This window comes from Onychostruthus taczanowskii, unplaced genomic scaffold, assembly GCF_017590055.1.
Source record: "Onychostruthus taczanowskii isolate IOZ18803 unplaced genomic scaffold, ASM1759005v1 scaffold5, whole genome shotgun sequence".
NCBI classification, from domain to species: Eukaryota; Metazoa; Chordata; class Aves; order Passeriformes; family Passeridae; genus Onychostruthus; species Onychostruthus taczanowskii.
In genome coordinates, this window is record NW_024502568.1 from 12,437,096 (window position 1) to 12,463,030 (window position 25,935).

At 37.1% G+C, this 25,935-nt stretch overlaps 1 protein-coding gene across 3 annotated transcripts in view; it reads left to right on the top strand.

The window, feature by feature from the left end:
* Window positions 1–25,935, top strand: part of ATRNL1 (attractin like 1) — a 431,595-nt gene that overhangs the window by 373,173 nt on the left and 32,487 nt on the right. For all 3 annotated transcript variants that reach the window (XM_041415479.1, XM_041415481.1, XM_041415480.1), the window contains one exon: window positions 8,348–8,462. In XM_041415479.1, coding sequence (XP_041271413.1) covers window positions 8,348–8,462 — 115 coding nt within the window. The remainder of the gene's footprint in view (window positions 1–8,347; window positions 8,463–25,935) is intronic.

A 25,935-nucleotide genomic window follows, 5' to 3' on the forward strand; every position in this document is an offset into this window, starting at 1 on the left:
CCAGCTGCTGGAGCAGCTACAATTGGATCCACAATGTCCACGTGCAGTCATTGGGATGAAAACTTCTACAGACTTCCAAATCTTAAACAGGGATCATTTGTTTCAGAATGGTTTTGGCTCTGGTGTACACACTTTACAGCTGTCCTTGGGCCATGGCAAGGACACTGAAAATAAAAGCTATGTCATGCTTTCAGACGTTTGTGTCCTCCCTACATTCCCTAGTCTGTGATCTGTGTAAGTTATGATAGAAAGTAATTTGTTATTCTGGTGCCATTAAGATTTTTTTTCTGACATTAAGAATATTGCCAGGTTTGCACGTTAATCCCTTCTGCTGACAGCTAGTTTTCACAATGTCTTGATTTAGTTCTCTTTTTTATTATTACAATTCCAGGTAGAAATGTTTTAATTTGTCATTCACTAGGCATCCTGCATGCGGCCAGGAGGTTAAAAAAGAACTTGAAAAGGCATTGCTGAGGAAAAGTTCACTAACACTGTATTTTGGATGACATACAGGGTACTATATTTTCTTTCCAATTTTGCAAGAAATGCAAAATACAGCATAATCCTTTTAGGACATTTGCCTTGCCTAACCCTCACGTCTGGCATTGATCTCCTAAATGATGATCAAACCTTATCTTTTATGACTCTGGGGTGATGCAGAGCTGCAGGAATAAGATCTATGCAGTCACAAAAGATAACTGTTAGCCAGAGCTTCTGCCTTCTGTCTGAGTTTCACTGTCACAATGACAGATTGAAACTTTATGAACCCCCCCTGAGCAAAGGGCTGCCCTTCTGGGCTCCTCATGGACATTTCAAAAGCCTGCAGCTGGTTCTGTTTGCTTGTTCCCAGTGAAAGAAACCTGTACCGTGCTCACACTTAGCCCTGCCTATTACCACAGCCACACTGTCAGCCTGCAAGTGAGGCAGAGTTTAAATTGTGCCGTGTACTTTATCTTTCCCAACCCTGGAAAGTTAGTAGTGGCTCTGAGGGGACCATGTCCTCTTCTACTGGCAGTCTAGGGTAAGATTAACCCATTGTGACACGTGGGAGCGAGTCTCTGCTCTTAAGTGATCAGCCCAAGCTCAAAGAGTGATGGACTGTCAGTTATTCATCCCCAGGGAAATGAGTTTTCATGGATAAGTCTTTAAGGCTGAATTGTAAAGGAATAATAGAATTCTCCACTTCTCATTTCTAATCCTTGGAGATCCAGCAGATATGCCCATCTGGGAAACAAATGCCCATTAGCATCACTTCACTGCACAGCACCACTTTGACTTACAGGATGGCAGTCAGAAGAATTTACAGGAAGGTACCTGGGGATACATGATTCCTGGTATATGCCACAGACACAGAGTCTCAGGTGCTTTTCCCAACAGGATCTACCTGGATGCTGCCAAGATAAATTTCTTTTCACAAACTGGACGCTGTCACTGCCAGCCTTTAATCAGACTCATAGAGCTTAATAGGGGAATATTCTGGAAGCTCTAGGGGATATCTCTGGCAGTAATCCAGTCCAACTACTACACACACCATCAGCTCTAAGTTATGTTCAATATTTTCCATATTAACCTGGAATTACCCTCATTAATGGGCAAGATGTAATAGTAAAGTAAAACCAAGTTTATTTAACAGTATGAAGACACAGGGAACTGCATACATGGGCACACACATAAAGAAATGCAATCAATGTTCCTTGCAGCCACCTGATGTTTTAACTTCAACATCTTGTGCTCTGTTCAGCCTCTCATGACAATCAAGAAAATTCCAGGGCAGTGCACACTGGTGTCACAGTTCAGGAAAAGCAACCTCTAGGCAGTAGGACAAAAACGGAATAGCAAACCTGATAAGGAAGGAGCTCTTGCTGGAAACCCCACTGAAAACAAATGCATCTACAGGTGTTTCTCATAGCTTGGTCTCAGTAAATCAGTTTTTATCAGAATATCAATTCATAACTCCCTTGCTAATGAAATGCCACATGACATAGTATTAGATTTTGAAATGAAGTATTTTACTAGATTAACTGAGAGTAACTTTGTCGTAAATAAACATAGTTTTTGTATTAAAAATATGACTCTTCTGAGCATAAACACTTTAAGACTAATATATAAATTTCAGATCAGTACAGAATTAACAACCATATTCTACTCAGGAAAGACTGCATGAAAGAATGCAGTCTGTCATTGTTAGAGCTGAGATAGAGAAGCAAGACAATAAATCGAAGGATAACAATGCAGTTTGTGCACTGGGGCCATAATAGCAGCTTGGTAATCATAATGTATTCTATTTATTGTTCATTTCCACTGCTTTTCTTATGGAAAATAATGTTCCAGTATAGTCTGAGATTTCCATTTCTATTTTGAAACAAGGAAATTAATGATTTGTGTTCTGCAAAAACAGTGGGGCAGAATTACAATGGAAAGATAATTTGCTGTTAAAAAAATAATGATAAATGTTAGTGTAATTTTGGTTGGGTTGCATTTAATTATCAATAAAGCTTTATCAGACATGCTAGAAGTTTTCAGGTAAAACTTGTTCATTCTGAAGGGCTAGTAGGGTTGGTGGAGTCCTCCCAGTGAATTGGTGAAGCCGGATGACTCGGTCACAGAAGCAAGGTGGTTGCCTCTGTCTCTTCCAGTTTAGAGAGTCCTCCCAGTGAATTGGTGAAGCTGGATGACTCAGTTGGTCACAGAAGCAAGGTGGTTGCCTCTGTCTCTTCCAGTTTAGGTAGAAGAATTATGAGATACAGCAAAAAGTTCACCAAATTTTGGTGCTGTTGGTAGTGTGGTTATGTACCTCCAATAGGTTAGTGAGACCTCATTAGCCAAAACTAGAAATCACTTAGAAAACCTCAGGCAAAAGAAGGTGCAGTGTAGAAACTCTAAGTCCTGAGGACACTCGGGCTCTGGGCCATTCTTGCTGGTTGAAAGGAGGTGAAGCTTTGCACTCACTAATTGCAAGAGAGGAACTTTATGTGATGTATTAAATGAAAGTCTTCAGTAAATGCTCAGAATTTCTGTAAAACCCTGGAGTCATATGAAGAACTGGTGTTTCCTTTACAGCCACAAGCAATGTTCAGTACCCCAGCCCTGTTTATTTATTTATGCTGTCTCTGTGTTTCCTGAGTATATTTCTCCCTTACACAAATGATGTTTTGTGAAAGCTTTTTTTTTTTTTTTTTTTTTTTGGGCGATCATTAAAGCTCATTACTCATTGAATAAATCTGTGGAGAAAATTGTCAAAACTTGTGGGTGGGTGGGAAGCTCATACTCAAAAGTATGTTAATGAGCATTAGTTCATTAGTTCACCCAACACTTGGAATAGTAATGTGGTGTAGAACTGACAGGCTACAGAGCCAGCAGTGCTGATGGCAGCCTTTGTTCCTGGCCTTGCCTTAGCTCCAGCACTCTGGAAGTGTCAGGTCCTCCTTGGGACAGCAGCAGGTGCTGTGAAAGTGGTGGGATTTTGCTGGGAGGAGCAGACAGTGCTGCTTCTTTCCTCTGACATTACTGCTGGGTTTGATTCTCTTGGTAAATGACTGTGGAAACAACCAGGTGGAGGCAGGATGGAGGTTGTCTGCCACGGGAGTCTGCCATCTCCTTCTCCTGGAAGGATGGCTGCACAAGGGACAGTTGGAGTTTCTCCAGGAAAATGGCCCAAAAAGCCCCAGCCAAATGACATCAGTGGAATTCTGTGATTTTGAGAGGGAGAATTTTCTTTTTTTTTTTTTTTTTTCTTAGCACTGCTGAGAAGTCTGCCTTTACTGCGCTGAAAATGGTCAGAACAATCACAGCATTTGACACTTCATCTTTAGTTATAGGTCAGAGAGTTTCACCTCAAAGCTGCATTTAGTAAAAGCAGAGCAGGGTAAGCAGGGTTCATCCTCTAACCATAAAAAAAAACAGAGTTAATCTCTGCTTTCAACTCTGTTTTAAAAGAAAGTGGTCACAACTGCAATGTAAAACCCTAATTTGATAGGGATATTTTGGGAACAGCTATCTTCATTGAGCTCTGCATCCAGGGCAGCTGCAAGAATGCCAGAGGAGGCATTTAAGAGACCAAAATGTGCCTGGCAGGTAGAGACAACTCTCAGGTCTTGGGAAATTTTTGATACTAATAGTAAGACTAACAGCTTCTTGAGGCTTTTGAATTTGTATGTAGGCAACTTAACTTGACCAAAATCCAAACTGGGTACTCAAATGCATTTTGGAATCTGAGACTTGTATATCCCAAATAAATCATGTAACTCAGAAAATAACCAAAGAATTTAGGAAAAGCACCAGAAGTCGAGAGCAAGTGAATACTTGTAATATAACAGTCTGAATTTTATGTTTCCTCCTTTTCTGCATCTCTTACCTCTTCAAAGGACACAGTCTTTTTTTCTTTTCTTTTTTTTTTTTTTTTCATTTTTTCCTCTCTGAAGTCTTGCACATTAAAAATCCAGAAAAAGGCTGTTTGCATTCTGAGTCTGGTCCTAATCCTGTTGCAACAACAGATTTGATTGTTTATTTGCCGAGGTATCTAGCTTAGCTGGTGTGGAATTCACCAGATTAATGCTGTTTTAATAACGTGATTAAAAACTAAGTTTAAATTGACATAATTAATTAATACAATAAGAAGTATAAGAAGATGGTTTTTAAGAACTGAAGTTTTATTTATAATGAATTCTTGTAAGTACTACCAAGACCATTTTAGTAGGAAACATTACAGTGATTAATGCATAGCTGTTTGCATTTTAATACTTGATTTATATGTCAGATCTGTATTTGTGCACACTGTCAAACTTTATTCTGTTCTTGTCAAAATACTTATTGCTTCTGACAGGTGTAACATGCTCACATTAATCCTTAATTCCTTGATTCAATTTTCTAATTGCTTTTTTGGCATGAGTTTGCAGCCATTTAGTCTTATGTGAAGTATTTTTCTTATGGTATAATAATGCACTTTTAAAAATTGGATGCACCTTAGACTGCTGAAGAAAATATATAGAGGGATATTACTTAGTACTGAAAATCAAAAGTTTTATAGCACTTCTGAGAGGTACCACTTCTTGGAATACCGATAGACCAAAACTCTTTATACTTTTCATCTTCCCATATTCACAATATTAAATATTTTCATAGGTTCAGATTGGTGCTGAAGTTTCAGTGTGTTTTGCCCAAGGAGATGCTGAAGACTTAGAGCAATCCATGAACATTCCCTTAGTCACTGTTCTCCTGCTCTTTTCACCTCTTCAGGTTCTTCCTCTCTCATATCACTGCTTGCCACTTCTGAAATTGATTAGAATTTGAGACTGAACACTGGACAAGTTCACACAGCACCATTAAAATCCTACTGCTCTCTGCTGCCCATCCCACCCCCTTTTGTACCAAGGGGGACAAAATCCACTTCCCAGCTTCTCCTTGCTCTGCACTCCTAAAGCTGATCAAGTCTTTTATTCCCAAATGGACAAATACAATAAATAAACGTACTCACCTCTTTTGATGCTTTCTTTTCTAAAGCATGAATATATATGTTTTTCTGCCAGCAGTGGTAATATTGTCATCTGTCCTTTGAAGCAAAAGAAATTATTTGGCCCAAATCTATTTCTTACTGAAACAGATCCACAAGAATCTTTCCAAAGCTTGGTACTTCCTCATAAACTCACCAGTCAGCTGAACTTTGGCTTTTTAGGACATTCAGGAAAATAGTGGGAGAATGTAGAACTTTTTCTCTAATAAAAATCTAGGAACATGTGAAGATGTCTCCTGATAGTTTCTGCGAATAAATGCATGAATATACACTTAAATTGTGGATAAAACTTTATCTATTTTTTTTTATTACCTGATTTAATCTCTACCCTCTCCACTTATTTTGTCTTTCTATATCCTCTGGGTTACTCTTTTTTCCCTATCAATATTAATAATATATGCTCTTTAATCCTTTTATTCCTTCGTAGTTCTCTGCCACTTTCTTTTTCACCTTCCCAGCTGACACACCTCTTTCTGTCATAGTGTATGTAAAAAAGGGACTATAGGAGTAAAAGTTTATCAAAGAAGTGTTTGTTTACTATGCCTTCCACTGATAAAGTTTTATTAATCTGTGATTGTCATTTGAGGTTTTGACAAAAAATGTAAGTCACTTTCTTTACAAGGGGAAAAGAAAAAAAGATAATTCTAGCAAGTAAATCATGGTAGTTTACTGCTTTGGGCAAACAAACTTGTACCTTATCTCTTCCAAAGAACCCGTGGAAAATGCATGATAAATGGCGTATTTCAGAGAACATGTTATGTCCCTGTGAAATAACTTTGATTCATGGTTATGTATTTATCTTTAAACAAGTGACAAACCTTAGGCTATCTAAATTATTATCATTTGCTCTATGCTACTGTGTTATTTTTGCTAGGAAACCTGAATGATGTGAGGTTAAGATAAGACATCTTGCTTCTGCAGTCATAATTTTTTTATAAAGAAAAAAAAGCACAAAATTTTTACTGTATTTTATTTTTGGATGAAGTCCTTTGAAAGAGTATTTATCAGAAATCATTTCCTCCAATTGTGTTTTGAAGAGCATTAGTATAAACTTCAAACAGAGAAGGATGGCGCCTGTTGATCAAAGAGTTCATATTACACAGCAAAAGAAAATATCATCATGTGGATTTGTAAGAAAGTAATCACCAAATTAAAAGTCATTGCAGTGAATTTGTTCCTTTCAGTTGTGTGTCTGCGTAAAGTGTTCTGAATTACATTTTACAATGAAGATTTCATTTTCTTTGTGTTTCCAAATAGTTGTTTGATTTGCTGTTGTGTCAAGTCAGGAATATTGACTTAAATGCTCTATTGCTTGCGTTAGTAACACCAGCTGGAGCTTTTGGGGGTTTAGTTTTCTATTTTATCACTTGGTAAAGCTTTTGGTGGGTGTAAGTTGTCATAACCTATGGCATGGCATTTTTAAATTAGATGTCATTGTTTATCCAAGTTCTTTAATGCTGTCACTTTAAAAGAATTTACAGAAATGCCTTTTAAATATGACCAGGAAGTTAAAAAAAAAAGTATATATATTTTTCACTGAGCAGTAATAAATGTTGGTTACTTGGAGGTAGAAAAATAGAAAATTATTATTGCTTTACATGATGGAAGTGCCTTTGTTTTCCTTATATCAAGTACTTTGCAGTGTATTTAACTTGACTAAACTAGCATTTTTTCTTAGAATACTGGAATCAGTTGACATTTTTGTATACATTGCATTTTTTATGTAAATATAAAGTTTTCTGGCTTTGAATTTTGAATCAAAATGTCGAACTCATATTTTGCCTTGGAACATGACAGACATTTAGAAAATTTACAAACAGAAAAAGAAAGAAATGCTTATGCTGATTTTGACCTAATGTTTTTAGAAATATCTTTAGTGCTTGACTAAATGTTTAAGCTCTCAGAAGTGAAATGCCTATCTCTGAGTGAACACAAAGCTCAGAAACATGGAAATGTGGTTACATTGTAAATTTTCATCTCAAAAATTTATTGTTCTCTGCCTTTGTGGACTGCTTTGCTTTTTTTTCCCAACTCCTACTGTCCTTGGTAAATCAAGAACAATATGGTAGCAACCATTTAGCTGAAAGCTAGCTGCAAATTAAATTATCTATATACTTAATGAGAGTTTGGTAACAGCACAAACCCCCCCACCATCAACACCAGTGCTATCGTAGCTTTATAGAAGATAAAGCAAGGTGATTATCACACAGGCAACATTTTCAGAGAGTTTCTAAACATATATAAATATAGTAGCACTGCACCTATCTTTTGCACATGCAAAAGGAATCAGGATGTTCCTGCCTTGAAGAAATAATTTCCTTAGCAGGACAGACAGAGAGAAGGCAGAATTCCTGGTCTGGGGCTCTCAAGTGAGGTTGACAATCTTTAGCTATTGGTATATAATGTAGATTTGCACTCATTTTGTAGTTTTGGCTTTAGGCAGGCTAGGTGATGGATGCTGTTGAAGCAGAATTCTTTCACATGGATACTTCTTAATAGAGATGGGGAAGTTGGCTACTCTCAGATACCAGTGTGTATATCAAAAGGTTTTGCTGTTTTCTAAGCTTTAATTTGATACTACTACATTTAGCAAGCTATAAAATTCAGTAAAATTTTGTTGTCCTTATGAGAATTTATTTTTTTGTTTGGTTAGATCTGCAGCGTGTGCTGTCAGTGTCCATTTTTATGTCAATTAACAGGGTTCGGACAATCTGTTTGAATGCAACGGAAAAAATATCTTCCCAACTTTACACCGTGCCTTAAAAAAAAAACAAAAAGTGCACAAGTGAAAATGGAATGGAAATCTCGAAGGTTAACCTGGGTGTTTTCCTTCTCCAGGGTGCTCCTAAGCCGATCGCCATCGAGCCGTGCTCAGGAAACAGAGCCGCCGTCCTGACGGTGTTTTTGTGTCTGCCCAGGGGAGCGTCAGGAGTTCCACCACCCGGGCAGTCAGGTAAGGCTGCTGGGCTGCCTCTTGTGTCTGTCTCCTCCTACACTCTCTGCCTGGGCAAAATCACCCTCACAGACCCAAAATAATGGCACAGCAGACAGATACGAGGAGCTGCTCGGTCAAGCTGATGTTAAGTTTAGCCCCAACTTCATTTTTCATGGGAATTTGGTGTCGTGTCCAAATAAAAAGCCCAGTGATTAAGCCAGCCACATTTCATTAGGACTTCCTGAAGCAGTACTTGTGCACGTCAATATGCTCCAACATTGTCTCTCCGGGGAAAAAGAAATTCATATGCAGCCACTTCCATGGTTTCAGTTCAAGCTGCTGTAAATGAGGCTGTACAGGGAATACCAGTGAGTATTTTCACTTCAGGCAAAAATTTAGTGCAGTCTAGTTTGCACCGTAAATCACATCTTTTTGCTGGCTGGGATTCAATTAAAATACTAGTATTTCCCAGAATGCCTGTCAGATAAAACCTGGAATTGTGTGAGTGAATGTTTCTGTAGGGTGGTGTTAACTTTGGAAGTGATCCGAGCTCATTTTAAAGTAGCACTTGCATTATCTGCAAGCCCTTCTTGTGGTGACCTACCTTCTCTGCTAGATCATTGTACAAAAGCATTCTCATAAAATGCTTCTCAAACAGGAGGTATCTTCCTGCACCTTTAAAATCCTTTAAATAACTGCCTACAATGATGTGATATGAAAGAGCCATGACAAGAAAGTGTGGCCAGTAATGTGACACAGCACACGTGACCAGTTTACTCATCCAGACTTCACTGGAGCTGGGGCCAAGATGAACGCCTTTGTAAGAAATAGTAGACTGCATGGTATGTGCCCAAAATGCAGGAATAAACCAGAAAATATGCTTTCAGGCTAACTTTTATCATTAAGAGCCAAAAAAAGATATCCTTTTAACCTTCAAAAATCCATTTAAGAGATTAAAAAGTGTTGAGTAATGATGAGGGCAAACTCAGTTGACTTATGTTGGAAGTAAGCTCAGCTGGGTGCTCTTCTTTTGGCCTGATCACTATCTGTTATTTATTTGGGAGTTTTAGTTCATTTTTTGAGGGTGAGGGGTGTTATATTTTTTTCCCTCTGAGTTCTGAGATGAGGACTTAGTTCTTTAAATGCTGTTTATGGCTTAGAATATAATTTTTGGAAGTGCTATGAAAATAAAAGTGTTACTGATGCTTTGTCAAATCCATTTCCTGGAAGAAATATATAAATGTAAGTGCTCTGAAGAGAGCAATGAGAGAGTAAGGATGTTTAGCTTATTCCCTGTTCATGTTTCAAGGAAATGAAAAAGAAATGAAGGTGTTTATAGTCTTGCAACAAGAAAAAACATTATGAAAGGAAATTAAAAGTAATTGTTGAAATTGAAGCTTAAAATGTTTTTGGAGGGACTATTTTTGTTGTTTTCAAATTTACCTATGATGTTCATCTTGACAGTAAAAATGTATTCATTTAGTTTTTTCATAATCAGCTTATATTTACCATATAAAGGAGTCTTTGAAAAGTAATTGCTGATCTTTGCTGTGTGTAAAGCATGGAAGGTATGGGTGTTTAGAAAGAGGACTTGGGTTCAACAGCATGTCTGTTGTGTCATTCTGCATGTTCCTCAACCTGTGAAAGAATGCACCTCTTTTTTAAACATGTTTTGTCCTCCTGTTATGTTCTGTCTTCTCATTGCTTTACCTTCTACTAGCTTTGTAGGCATATATTTGGAATATTCTTCCATTTGTTTTTATGGTACCTGTCAGCCACTTAGTGTTTCAAAATAGATAAATTATTTAGTCCTACAACTTTCACTTTGTTCAGGGTCAAAAGCAAATAGAAATGCTTGAGTTGTTCAGCCATACTGGTTCAACCATTAGAGTGTATTAGATTACATGACTGTAATCATTTTTTTCTTGTGCACGATGAGTTTTGGTGCTCATGGATTGCTCTAGGTAACCATTCCTAGGCTGGGCAGGAGGTGTTGTGCAAGTTTGTTGGCATACCTGTAGCTCTGCTAAGTCACTCCATTCCTGTCCTGCAGCACCCTGCGCTGCCTGGGAGCAGATGCTGTGAACGCTGCCAAGATTTTGGAAATGATGTGGAAGCTTTGGGCAGCACACACATTCTCTATGCAGTTGGCTTCCCTTATGACCTAAGTTAGGCAAAACCAATGATATTGGGGTGGAAGTCGTGTGTTCAGTAACTATGTCTTGCCAAGTAATATTGGAATACTCTATTATTTGCACACAGCCATTTTCCAGCTCATTGGGATCATTCTAGGACAGAACTGACAGTGTGTCAAGCATCTTTGTGTAAATGATACCTCCAAGATGCTCATTCCCAGTTCACACTGGGAGAGCATGGCATTTGTTCCTTCTATGCATACATCCCAAACATAAGGGAATGCCTGTATTTTCATTGTCCTGCATTTTCTCCAAAACTGAGGAAGCAAATTCTTTACATAAATAGCTAATCTATGCCCCACTGGAGCTCATAGTTGTGTACATAATTTTTTAAGGTATCTGACTTTGAGTTTTCTGAGTTTTATATTAATGAATATTTTGTTAAAAAATGTCTCTGAATGTTAAAAAAACCAAACAAACAACAAAAACAAAACACAAAAAACCACCAACAAACCAATGAATAAACTAAACCCTAATGTAAAGGTTACTCTTTGTGCAGCATATGTTCTGTACTTCACCTTTACCAGCAGCTGGAAGAAAAGTTGAAGCTACAGATGGTGGGCTTTGGCCAAAGGCTATGCATTGCAAAAAACTTCTCTAGGAGACACCATATGTCCCAGTGCAGGTCTGTGTGTTCTCTGCTTCCTGCAGAAAATACTCACAACTTTACAGACTTTCAACAACACTGTTTAGCACTCAGGCCTAATTCTGTAAGTTAAACATTTAAACCACTTAAAATTAATCTGTGATTTGAAATAGATTTTATACAGATTGATCACCTAGATTCAGTCAAAATATTGATAAAAATGAATTTATTGCAAAAGAAAAGAAACACTAATTGTGATTCGTGTTCTAAAAATGGATTTTTTTTTCAATTGCGCAGCTATTTGTAGAATTTAATAACCTGAAAATCTGGAAAGTCACAAAATGTTGCCGTCATGGTGGGTTAGATGTTTCACAGCAGACCTTACATTTTCTTTTTGGTGTAAGCTAACAATTCAATTATACTTCTCTGAGGTAACTGACATAACTGTTTTTAAGTGAAAGAAATTAGAGACAAAGTATAAATTAGAATGATCGGTGCAAAACATTAAGTTACATTTCTCCGTTTGGATTGACTGATAGAACATGTGCTTTCTTCATTCTTCAATTATCTCATTCACTGCATTGTACCTGTGTAATCAGAACAAAATTAGAGGGCCCAAAAAATAGCAATTGTCTGTAGGGTTCACGTGTCTATCAGTACAAATGCATCAGTGTAGTTCATATGTGACTTAAAAGTTTTATGATACACTGGAAGCTTGAGATCCTCTTCTATTGCTGTAGTGTCTGACCCCACAATTTAAATAGCTTAAACTCTTCTTAATATCAAAGCAGATCTAATAATGAGAGCAGCTGCTTTAGTTATCTAGAAAGAACTAAATTATACATTGTAAAGGGAATTGAACAAAACAAGTTAGACAAGAAAAAAAAGAGGATAATATATGACTTAATGCAGAAAAAGGTGCCTATGAATTATAAGCAGTGGAAGGCCCAAAAATAACTCCTTCAAGTTCTTCATACAGCTCTAGTGATATATTGGGCAATACAGAAAGAATAGCTTAGTAATGTGATAAATTCTGTTAAAAGAACTGTGACCATGTCATCATTACTACTAAAGCCAACTAAATCCCATGCTTTGGGGTATTGAGTTATTGTACAGTAAGTTTATAAAACAATGTTTGCATCATTCTGGGATAAGGCCACTTTGTGCTGTAAAGCACAAAGAGAAATGAGAATATTAAACCATTTCAAAATAATTCAGAATCAAGGGGTGTAATTTCTGAATTATTCACAGGTTATTTTACTTTCACACAGCAGCACTTGCCTATCTACCAAGAGGGTAAGAGTGATAGAGCAGCCAGTAGAGGAAATTCCCTATTGAGGCAGTGAGTTGAATGGTCTCTGCAGTGCACAAATGAGTCTCTGTTAAACCTTAGCAGATCTTTAACACCTCCATGGCTATGAGTGGATGAGTTGAATCCAACTTAACCCATAAAATAACACTTGAAAATTGAATGGAAGCTGAAATGGAAGACTGCGTGCAATATTCCGTTGTTACAAGTACAAATTAGGATGGCAGGCCTCCAAACAGTGGTATCTGAAAGTTCCTGTCTGATACCCTTGACTCAAAACAGAATTTTGTGTAATTCTGGCCACACTAACTGTGGTGTTCAATCCTACTTAATCAGCAAGCTACAGTGGGATCACAGAATCAATAAAACTACCATGCCATCTGCCTTCCCTGTCCTCACCATCATAATGAATAATGACTCATTAAGTGTTCTACAAGACAATTAGCTCTGGTTGAAAACAGTAACAAGGCTTTCCTGATTGTATTTATAATTTTCTCTGATTAAAATACAAAAAACCTAATGCATATCATAAGAGGCACATTAACATAAATATGAATTAACTAATGGTTTTTACAGAGTATTATATTTAATTATATTGCTCAATTTTTCTGACCCTTGGAAACAAAATCGTAGGTTATGGCTTTTCATTTGTAGAATGGCTTCATATGTGTACCTATCTCAGTATGCAGAACAGGTTGCAGACATACACTGGGGCATGTAAGTCTCATGAATTTCTACCTGCTACAAACACATTCCTTTGCACAGTCCTTTCATACTTGCAAAATAACCCAATAAAGTCAGTAGTGCTACAAGGATGAGTATAGATTTTCCTGTAGAAAAATATAAGTAAAAGATGTAGCCGAAAATCCACTGTCATTAAGACACACAGAGGAGGGCTGAAGCTCTGCTTTAGTGAAGAAAAATTGTGAATACTGAAAGTGGGGGAGAAGAAAAGTGAAGGTAGGCATAGAAACGAAGAAATTCATAGCAAGAATTCATATTCAATTCATAGGAAGAAATTCACAACTGATTATTTAGATTCCTAAACACCTTAAAAAAGAAACCTGAAATTGATATTGCAAAAGGAAAAAGGAACTCTGAAAAATTATAAATGTCTAGATCACAACAAACATATTTCTGCATTCTCTTTTTCCCAGCTGGCTTATCAGGCCCTACAAAGTAAGGTCCTACTTTTTATTTAAGCAAACTTATTTCTGTGCATCCTCCTGTTTGTTCCGTAGCAATCCACTTCTCTAGATGGAATATTGTCTCTCCTTTGTAATTTTGGAGACAGAAATTGACTTACTTTCATCACTTGCTGTTTTATGGATATTGAGTCACCAAAGTATATTTTATATTTTTAATCTAACAATACTGTTTAGGTAGGATAAAGTGGCATGTAAACTGAGAAAAACATTATAAAAACATTAGTAAAAGTAACTATACAACACCCCTAGAAGAGACACCTCCCACCCATCATGAATAGCAAGATTTTTCAGATAATGAAATATCAAACCAAAAAAAAAGTCTCAGTTCTGTTATTTTCCCTGAAGTCTCACATGCAACTAGAAATAAGTGAAACTATGTATTACACAAAAATGGCGCAAATGTCTAGAACTTGTGTTAAAATACAGGGGTGAGTCAGACATTTATTTATTATGCAAAATTGCACAGTCATGTTCATTTGACTAGAAGCTCTACAGATAAGCTGGAATATTATAAAAGAATCAGTGGGGAACAGAAATATTTGAGTTTCCTTTTACTGTTTAGACTGTGTGAAGACTGAATTTAATCTTTCTCTTTAATCTAAGGCATACCTAGAGCATTTTGTATAGAAATGTAATTTTCTTGAGGGATATTCCATATTAGTTACCAACATGATGCCAGTTAAATGCTCCAAAAATTAGAAAACATTAACATTGTGGGAGAAAATAAAAATAGTCTTTGTAAGAGTTTTAATGACTACAACTAAAACTAAACTCCTAATTAGTATATTAAGGAGTATCTTCCACTTACTGACACTGAGAGACTGTAAAATCCAGGGTTCTTTTCAGTTAGCTGGAGATGCTTAATGAAATAGCTCTAAGACTTGATGTAAACTAAAATCATCTCTTCCCAAGATCATTTTACTGAAGGAGTTGCTTCCTTTTGAGCGGTAAGGCCTATTTTTGGAATGACTATTTTCTGCCTAATTCCAACATTCTGCACTGCATCAAATGAGGGAGCAGACTGTGTTTATAGTATTGACACTGTGAAAAGAACACAGTGGAAAGTGGCAGATGGTGCTGATGATTACTTAAAAAATATTGATGGCAAAAGCAAAAACAAAGTAGATTATAAGACCTGCTAGCCACCACCACCCCTACTCCAGCCCAAACCCAGAGCAGTTACTTCTGCTACACACAGGATAAAGTCTACTTGAAAAGTACAGAGGTTCTTAGCACAGGAGGCTTTGTAAATGATAAAGAATGAGGTATTGATTTTGTCTGCTCTTTTACAGAATTTTTGGTGGTTCTGTAATGAATTAGCTTTTGCATCGTTCTACCAATAGAAACTTGATTCTTTTAAATTCTGAAGAATATACTTGGAAAGGACATAAACATTTTAATATGAAGAAGATGCAGTATAATGCTAGCAATGTGTCTTCCACACATCTTGGCAAAAGTAACTTATTGATTGGACAGTAAAACCTGCATGCTGTGGAGCCATCAGCTAAAAAAGGTAAAAAGATAAGGAAAAAAAAAAAGAGAGAGGACAGGAGAATAGAGGAGGTGGAGGTGGTTGTTTTACAACTTTATCAATGGATTTGCTGCCCTATAGGGACTCAATAAAATGAGACATATTAATAAAAACTGTTAAGTACTGTGAACATTTCTTTGACAACCAGCTATTCATTTTTCAATCCAAAACTGTCACTGTTTCTTCAGAGTATTAGAAATACCTTTTTCTTTTGGGTTTTTTGCAGTTTTAGTTGCATAAAGGGAACTGAAAGAATGTCTGAAGAGGGTGTAAAATTCTGAACACTGTGAAGTGTGACTGCAGCCATGTCCATCTCTTCCCCTCTGTGGGGAGATTGTCTGAGCTGTTGTCAGGTTGCATCCAGGTCAATTTAGTGATTTCCTCTCTCCTATTGTCGTGGGAACGCAGAAGCAATGATGAATGCTCATGATCCAAAGCTTCTGGCCACAAACAGATGTACTAGGTTGCAAACCTTCAGATGAAAGGCTCTAACCTGGAAAGGAACACCATCCTCAGCCATACTTGCCTGCTCACCATCAGCTGCAGTACCTGGGGCTCTGCTATTTTCGTCCATCCCCCACAGTGTTTTAACACAGCAATCAGATCTTGTCTCCACCTTCATTTTGCCAAGGCAAATGAGGTCTGCTCTAAACCTGCTCTTCAGGCTTCTGAACACCTTTGTACTGCTTTGTCCCAGTTTTAGCCTCAGTTCATCTCTTTTTACCTTGCATGACCAGGTTTGTACTCAAAGTACCATGTGAAGGACCATCTGGCATTGCCCAGTGGCATTAACATTTTGTTGCTGTATTCCTTTTAACATTTACATTTTAAGACCATTTTTCCCCCCTTTTCAACTTGATATATCTGCAGCCAACTTACTTTCTTCCTTGAACTGTAAACTTTTAGAGTATAAGTTTCTGCTTTTTTCCAAAATACATGGCTTTGAATTTTGCTGTTCAATCTGAGCAAATGTACATCCCTCAAGTTCTTGGGGTCATGCATCTCCTTCTGGATTATATTCTCTGTATTGATGATACATAATGATGTTTGCCATGATTGAATTTAGTTATGTTAATACCAAGCTCTTTAATGAAGACAAAAATGACCAGTAAAAAGTATGACTCTTGTTTCCATGTTACACCTTCATCAGCCTTCTTTCTCTTTAAAACTATTCTTTGTTTTCTCTCCTTCATGCCATTATTCACTCTCCATAACTCCTCTATCTTCTCTTTTGATAATTTATCTATTGATAAATTCTCACATTTTAAGATTTCAGAAATCTAGACAATACTCTGCATGCCTTTCCAGAAAATCATCTAACTTATTGTAGAAAACTGTTAGGGGCTTCTGGCATGATCTTTGATGAAATGTTGTTGCATTTTGACCTGTTTTCCATTTACCTGCCTTTAATTATTCCTTCTAGCAAAGTACCTCATAGCAGAGTCTGATTAATAGATCAGTAAATAAATGAATATATGTTCCCTTGAATCTAGACAATATTTAGTTTGAAAGAAACAGCAGTTACTGTTCTCAATTTGTATGCATCTGACATGACAGATTATTAAATTTCCCTGTTACCAGCCTTTGTTTTCTGGTATTCTTACAGAATTAGTGTTCTGACTACCCTAATGTCATTTCATAAAACTTCTGTTTCTTCTGTTTCCATATCCTCATTCCATTATCCAGGTTGATGGTACCCTCTTTGGTAAACATTATCTCCCGCCTTGAAAACCTTCAAATTAACTCCTGGGACAATATCTAGAAAATACCTGACCTCTGCTTTATTCGTCCTGCATAATGACTCTGTCCTGTTTTGGTCTCTCAGTTATATACAGTGAAAATCCTTGGATGTTTGTTTTACTAAACCTTTGCAAGGTGGAACTCATCTTGACTTTTGACAATTCTTATTTGGCTCTTACATGTCTTTGCCTGCAAACGACAGCCTACTTTGTTGCTCAATGCTTTTTAGCCATTTTCATAGGCTTTCTGAATTTAAAAAGCTGTACATTTAGGTTGTTTCAAAATTTTATTGTCTCCCAGGCAGAGCCTTAGGCCCTTTGCAAGGCTAGGCTTTCCCTGGTTGAAAGAAATCATAGTGTGCTTTTCTTCTTTTGATATGAGTGATACAGATGTTGACAAAGGAAAGGAAAAGAAAAAATATTATAAAGGCAACTAACAAATATGGGAAGTTCTCACTTCCGAATTTTGCTGAGAGAGGTTATACAAGACTTATGTAGTTTTTAATGAAAATCTCATGGGAAAAAATATTTTAATATTTTATTTAATATACTTACACAAGTGGAAACTTGTGTAAGTATAATGCTGTAAAGCAGCATTTTGTTCTCCTTCTCCTGGCACAAAGACAAAGTGTTTCTTACATGGAAAACCCGCAGCAGTGTGAATGTACACCTCAGCCTAACAGAACACCTTTTTAAATTTTGTTCTCTTAAACTTTGAGAATTCAACAGATGTCTAGTTAGAGGTGCAGAATTAGGTAAAGTGAACAAATCCCCGTGCAAGTGGTGCACTGGATGATAAGTGTCCTTCCTGTGTGAAATTGTTGGTCTGGTTTTATATTCAGTCAACACATCCTATGTGGAGCAGATGGCTTACAGCTAAATTAGAACCATAAACCTTTCAAAGTTAAAGTTGTGTATGAATTAAATCTTTCAGCAGGGGTCCCATCACCTATTTCTCCTTACTCTAACATTGAATCCCTGGAAAAGCAGATTTTTTTTCTTTAATCAACAGAAATCAATCTTCAACTAAAAATAATTACATTGAGACCTGTCCTGGCATCATGGAAAGTTTCATTCATTACTGGGACAAAGCAATTGCCTATAATCTACCTTCCCATGTTTATTTTATCACACTCTTGGAGTAAGATGCTTCTACTGCCTATTTTTGGGATAAAGCTGTCCAAATTTATACAGAGACCAATCAGATTTATCATTCTTTGGCGTTTGATGGCATCCATCTGTTTATTTACAAAACTGCTAAAGACTTATTGAGTTACTAGACTACAGAGAAAATAAATTGAGTTATCATATGTAGTTAAATTCAGTCCTTGCATCTGCTGTCTTTACAGCCTGTATGGTGTTTTCTGAAATTACACTGGCTTGCAGACCCAGGCTTCAGGAACACATTTACTTCACAGCCTTTTTATGCCATTTCAAGTGAATTTCTAATGCATGAGCAATTTGTGGTTCAGGAAAATGTTGACAGAAGAATGTCAGGGCTTTCTGTTGTTAGCAGTTTAAAAGCTTGATAGGGACAGTTTTTACTCAAAAGTAGCTCTTAAAAGTTTGGAGCTGCTCAATTTCTGGAATAATTTGATCTAACCCCTTTCAATCAATATTGCACAACTATTGTAGAAGGCTTTAAAGCTTATGGGCACAAATGAACTAATATTATTAGTAAGTATAAAACATTTTTAAGATGAGGGATGGGGAATGAACTCCTCTCATGCTCTATGTATTCAATTACTGCTGTAAGTACAAATGAAAAGAAAAAAGGTTTAAAGTTCAGATATTTCTGAATAGCAAAATGAGGATATACATCTTAAAGTGATACTTTAGGGATACTATACATCTTAAAGGGATACTTTAGTCCCTGTAGTCCCATGAGTTTGCAACAATAAACTCAATTATTGCCTACATCCCTTCTCTTTGTGGATGAACTATTCTGTCACAGTGAAATCACTGGAAATGTCCTTTTGGAGGAACTGGTCTGAAACCAGTAAAGATTTAACTCAGAGCACCCACAGGTAGCTGAGAGCCCTGGCTTTGTGTTAATTAGGTCACGATTGTTAGAGAAGGGTTGATGCTGGTTATGAGAATCTCTTACTGTGATAAATTCTCAGCTTCTCTTGTTTGTATGCCTTGCATAGTTCTGCAGACTGAGAGGTATAGGGAATATATTCCAGAGAGATCCATGTGTCAGCTCCTGTCCTGTAGGGATACAGCAGATCCAGGTCAGTGCTGCCTGTGCAAGCCCGGGGCTGAGTTCTGCATCTCCCTGCACCATCCTTTGGCATCTAAGAATGGCACTGTGCCCACACACAGCACCAGCTAAATGGTGCATCCAGATGACTAAGTTTTTGTGGGACATGAAATGGGGAACAGTGTGGAAACCACCAAATGCTGCTTAGGGAATGATTTGGAGCCTAGCAAGGCTGTCAGAACCTGTACAGCCTGGTGAATCATGCCTGAGTGCAGAACTACTTAAAAAAATTTCTGCAGGATGCACTACTCTATACTAGCACTGGATGGGTGAGTTTTTCTCATATCACATCTGCAATTCCTTAGGTTAAAAAATAATAATAATAACAACAACAGAAAGGTTGGAAATTTATTTTATATTCTGCTCTTTCTTAAAATTACAGTAAATATGAAGTGCAGCAGAAACAATGAGAAAAAATAAGTTGGGCATAAAAATTAGCAGGCTTATAAAATAAAACCAGGCTGTTTAAAAGAATTATTTAAAAATAATTATAAACTGAAAATCCAAGGATCAGTTAAATCTATTTAAAAAATGAAAATGAGTAAAATATAACATGAGCTGAAATTAGGCTTCTGTGAATGTTATTTGACCTGGCAAGTGAGTCACACATTGAACTGCATATATTTTTCATACTGGAGAAAAAGAGCTTGAAAATGACTGATAGCTTGTTAATATGGGAAAAGGACAGACAAAATCATCTGTCCAAAAGAAGGATATTTTAAACTAGTACCTGTATGTGAATCACTTCTACAAGAATCCTTCTTTATAAACCTACTCTTACTAAAATGTTTGTGTCTGAAAAACTTTAGTATTAAGTGAATCCTCCAAATTCCTAAGCAGGACGTATGGATCTGAACAGTGGTTGAAAAAGACTCTTGTCACTTTAATTCTTTAATTTCAAGAAGGTTATCTTGAGTGCTCAAAACATGCTAGGGTGTCAGGGAAAAATTAAAAGGAAAATGACAATGGCAAACTATATTTAGGGCTGAGAGTGACTCAACGTGAAATGATCAAGGAAAGTTTAGAATGACAATGTAGCTATCTATCTTAATTTGTACTATTTATATATATATATTTGTTACTTATAATTCACGATCTGGTGATACACCATCTGAAGTGTCTTCTATCAAGTACTCAGTGTCCTCCGCTTCTTCTGAGTGCATCTGACTGTAAGTGGGACATGGAATATCTGGTGCCTTGCCACAGGGCAAACCCTGGAAGGCAGAATAGTTGGATTGCAGTGATCAAAGAGTAACCTTCCTTATCCTCGCCCTCTGACAGTGATGTAGCAGCATGAAACCCATAACTGCACTTCAAGGCTTTCAGACTTATCCCTGGGAGCATCATTCAGGGCACTTTTCCAGGCACAAAACTGCTTCAGGCTTGTGTTGTCCATTCCCCTACAGCCCTTCCTCTTCCTGAGTGTTTGCAGCTGTGTCTGCCTCCTTAGGCTCGAATTCGTACAACAGTGGAATTTGAGTAAATTCAGCAGAATTTACTCTGTAGTGAAACAGTTTCACTGAGTGGAGGTGGAGGTTTTAGATGGTTGATTGTAGTTAATCATATCAAAAAGTGAGAAGATTCTTGTGGGGACTTGCATTTACTGGAATTTGCACCCAGAGTAGATTTTAGCCCTTGTTCTGCCAACCAGATCCCCGTGTGTTTGTGGATACATGGTCTTTATGCCCTCTGTAATATGGGAATGCTACTTTGTGGGGATATTGTGGGAATAAGTGAACAATGTTTGAGTTGCTCTCAGATTCATTGCTCTAAGTGTAATAGAAAAAACTCCAAGCAATAGTTCATAGCATGGTTTAGTGCATAATACCATTCATTAATTTCCATATCCCTGCATTGCCTCAGCAGAAATGTTTGAGTCAAAGATAAGGACTATTCTTCACTATTTCTTGATGAAATTTCAGATCAGTATCTAAATATATAAGATACTCTGTTGTTCTGTTTTGTTGTTTGTTTTTGGTTGTTTTGTTTTTTTGGTTTTTTGTTTTTTTTTTTTTTTTTTTGTTTTTTTTTTTTTTTTTTTTTTTTTGGTTTTTTTTTGGTTTTTTTTTTCCTCAGGGAAGAGCAGATTAATCTGTTATTCTTTCTGCAGATAAATGATTCCTGTCAAATATACTTATGCAGGAATCTTTGTCCACAATGCAGAAATACTGATTAGTCATGATGATGGAATAGATAAAGAATCTTTGATAGCACATTGCAGCTGGGAGTACACAATGAAGTTTTTCTAGAGATATTTTGGTTACCTGAAAATGTATCAATATGCAAAAAGTGTAACAAGTTTCACTACAAACTATTACAGCATAACACATTAAATTCAAGAATAGGCTGCATCTTTTCCTGGGGAAGCAACAAAAGAATGCTGGTCATAAAGTAAAAAATTAAGTATAAATGTGAACTTCAAATGAAATTTTCTTCACCATTTCTGGAGATTGTAATTATTAAATTTCAAAATTGAATGCTGAAGAAATAGCCTTTGAATAAATTCTATTTGTATATATAGAGGATGAAAATAATGGGGGGGTTGTTTTTTAGAAAACAGCAAACCATGGCTGGCAGCACAGGGAGCCACAGCCTGAGCTGTGTCACAGCATTGTACTCACTGATATGGGAGAAGAATTATGTGTAGCTTTAAATGGTGCCTTAGATTAAAATTAAAATATGTCATTTAATTTACTGTTTTCTGATGATTTAAGAATATATGCTTGGAATAATATTCAGAGTAGAGAAAGCTCTAATTTATGTGAAACAGTGCATTAAAAGCAGTTACTCATCCACCTAAGAAACATTATCAACTACTCATCAGCTTCAGTTGAGAACAGAATCTGAAGAATAGCCTGAAAGAGGCATCAAATTTCTTCTGCTTTTTAAGGATCTTGGCAATGCAAGATACTGAGTGTGACAAATGCAGTTAGGTATAAATTACCACCCTTCTTGCAGCTACTGGAGCTCGAGGTCCCACTTCCCTCCACTGAAATGCACACAGTCCCACCTTGGTTTGTACTGGAGGAAATCTGGAATGCCACTACAGAACACTCCACAATCTCCCATTATTTTCAACAGGAGTGATGCCAAGCTCCTTTCAAAGTTGATTACAGAATCATAAAAAAAATAAGGCTGGAAAGGACTTTTAGAGATCATTTACTCCCATCTCCCCTGTTCATGGCAGTATCAGCTGCATGTAAAATATTTCTGGCAGATGTTTGTCTAACCTGTTCATAAAAGCCTACAAAAATGGACTTTCTGCTTCTTAACTAGGAAATTTTTTGCCCCATGCATTCCTGTTAGAAAAGCTTTCCCAATGTTTCCCAATTTTCCCTAAATTTCCTCTGCTGTGGTTTAAGCCCTTTACTTTTTATCATGCCCGAAATGAGCATGGAAAAAAAGATTATTTCCTTCCTTCCTCTTCTCTGCAGACATTTATATTTTTCTGCTTACACTCTATCACCTTTCTGTATATCAGAATAATCCCAGTTCATCCAAACTGGTGAAGGTCATGTTTTCTAGACCTGATTGCTTTGTATTAGTCCTCTAGATTATGCCTGTGCAAAGACAGGTGCAGCAGGAGGGTGGAATACTGAGGGATGGAGGGGGAAACTGAGTATTTTACAGGAAAATGTTACTGGAATTATACGAATCATTCAGCTGTTTTTTGGGTTGGTTTTTTTTTTTTTTTTTTTTTTTGTTTTTTTGAGTACCACTTCAGCTTCTTCTTCAATTTGCCCTTTATATATGCACAATATACTTCCTTCCTACACTGTTAATTACTGCTCTCTGCTACAGTCAAAGGCTGGCATGCCTAAAATGAGAGGTGTGTGATATGAAACACTGCAATTCTGAACCTGGGCATTATGCAGGATCTGTAGAGTAACAGGAAAATCAAAGCTGTGGTTGATTCAGATCTTCTCCTTGCCAAATCTTAATTTTACTAAGTGACTTGACACTGAAACCAGAAAGCTTACTCCATGCTTCTTCTAAGTTTGGCTATTTTTAGGATTTCCTGCAGAGATCTTGGCCCTGAGCTTTAATTCCTTCTTCCCACACACATGCCCATCTCTTTCCATCCACAGTGGAGTCAATGATTCACGTCTGGTATGCTCAGCCAGCAGGGATCAGTTATTTCTTCCTGTAGGGTTGTGGTACTTTGTAGCAAGGTGCAATGGAAATTCCTTTTAATAAAGAGAAATTTGTCTTAGGAAGCAAGTGTGGCTTTTATCCCAGCAGAAGTGGTGTATGGCAATTTAGGGTGTGTGATGTACATTTTGCTTACAAGGATGCACAATTCATTCACCAGGGAATTTGTAAATTATTCAAGTAATCCTTACCTGTGGGATAAATATTGTCCCCAAAGAAGCTCATATAGCTTTATAATCTGACAATTTATTCTGTCTGATAATACTAAGAAATTCTGTAATAAACTTTCACTACTTGTTATTGGGCAACTAGAGCTTTATTCAAATGCTGTTTCCCTGATATTATGCTTCAGTGATGCTTTTTCTGATTCTTCTCCCTTGATCAATAGTGTTATGAAAACAGATTTTTAGAAAGCACCATTCTCCTGCATCTTCTCATCATAAATTATTGGGTTTTTCATTAGATAGTAGGTACATGAAAATATTCCAGATACTCAAATAAACAATCAGAAACCCTGTCAAGCATTTAAGATTCAGGTTTTTTCACTGGATACAGAATTTTGTTTTACCATCCTTAGCATAGGTAATTCTTCTACACTTATGGGAGTCCACTTTGCACTTCTGGCCCATGACAGACCCTATGAAAAATTCAAGACATGCAGGATTTTATATCCCAAATGAGACAAATTGCTACAGCAGGAATAGAGTGGTTTTGGTCATAACAATCAACAACCACGACCATGGTCACAGCCTGTCCCACTCAGAATGTGTAGCCCAACTCGCAGGGAGAGTTTCCATCAGCTGATAGCACAGGGCATCCTGACACAAAGCTCAAGGAAGAGGCAGCTCCATGCTTTGTAGCAATTACAGTCAAATCCCACTCAGCAGCTCTAAGGGGTGCTGGGCAGCAATTCCCTCATTAGATCCTGCCCAAAATGGCAAAACTTGGACATGCTAGCAAATGCTAGTTTGGAAGCACGGAAATGCTAATCTGGAGTGTCTGACTGATTGCTGCACAAAGCCTGTAGCTGTCACTTAGCCATGAAACTGGACACTGACACGACAGTAAATTTGTAAGAGGCACAGTCAACATTAAATATTTCATTTCAGCAAGAGCCCTGCTCCCTGTCATTGCATTCCATGTGTTCTATCCTTTTATATCCTCAAATGTTCCAAGTGCGTTTATTTGTATAGATACATAAAGGTGTTACCAGTGTAGCAGAGTGAACTTAAAATCCACAAAGGACAGAAATTCCAGCTACTAATAAAATAATACACATTACAAATTCTAGTTCTCAGTCCTGAGTTAAGTCAATGTGAGTTTATTCAAATGAAAAGGGGAGCTCTCAGGTTAAATCAGTAATTTCAGTAGTTGAAAGATATCTATACACCTGAAAATTATGAAATTAGTTCCCAAGCTCATCTTCTAAACACATTTTAGGGGTGTACTTGTCAGTGTTTTTTTAGCCTATTTTAGGTGTCCTAGTTGAAAGCTGATGTCCCTTCAGTCATAACTTTTGTATCTGACTAAGTGATGGAACATAGTTATAAGAAAATTGTTGTTCATTTTCACTCTCACCAGTGGTACAAAAATAATGTAAATGAAAGCTGAGCATGGACACTGTCAATAAATCAACAAAGCAATTGTGATTCAACATATTCATTCCAATCAAAAAAATCTTTGCTCACCAGTTGCAGTGCAGCCTGTATGAACGGTCAAATGAATTTGCAGTTAAAGTGTGCAAATGCACCATATGCTGAGAAAATTTTTTAGCTTTCTTTTTCAGAAGTAAAATATTGTACTATGGCTCACTTAAATCTATGGATGCACCTCCAGATCCTATTCCAGGTGAGGAATTGCATCACTACAGTGATACCAGTGCCATTAAGACAGAAAGGTCTTAGAGAAAGTCTCAAGAAACTTCATAAAACAAATTATTTCTGTCTGTTCCTCTCGGTGTTTGTTCCATGTTTCCAATCCATCCTTTTTATCCCTGTACCTGTCTGGGTTACCTTGTGCTGTGTTGCTTGTGTACTTTTGATAAAAATATTTTTTACCTTCTCCTCTTCAAATTTCCCTATCTAACCTCAGTAGCCACTGTATGCATTTTCTTCTACATTTTGAAAAGCAAAAGTTGAGACACTTTGCTTCCCAAAATTATTTTCCTTTTGATATCAAATTGCATGCTTGAATTTTAATGCTGCATTTTTTTGCTGTGGGAGCTGCAACTTTTGTTTGCACAGCTGAGCACTGCAGGACTGGTGCAGTTTTTCCAGCAAGGCTCACTGAAGTGTCTGCACCCTTACTTTGAAGGGAGCTGTCTCCACTTGTTCCTTAATGCTCCTAGAGAAAATGCTAGCAAATATGGAAGTTGGTGAGGGCTGTTGAGGTTCTTGTAATATATTTTCTATTAGAATGAAATGGGAAAAATGCCACATTTATATCAGGGAGCCCCAAGCTCATAATCAGATGGTAATGATCTGTAGATGAAGAGGAGATCTGTGTCCA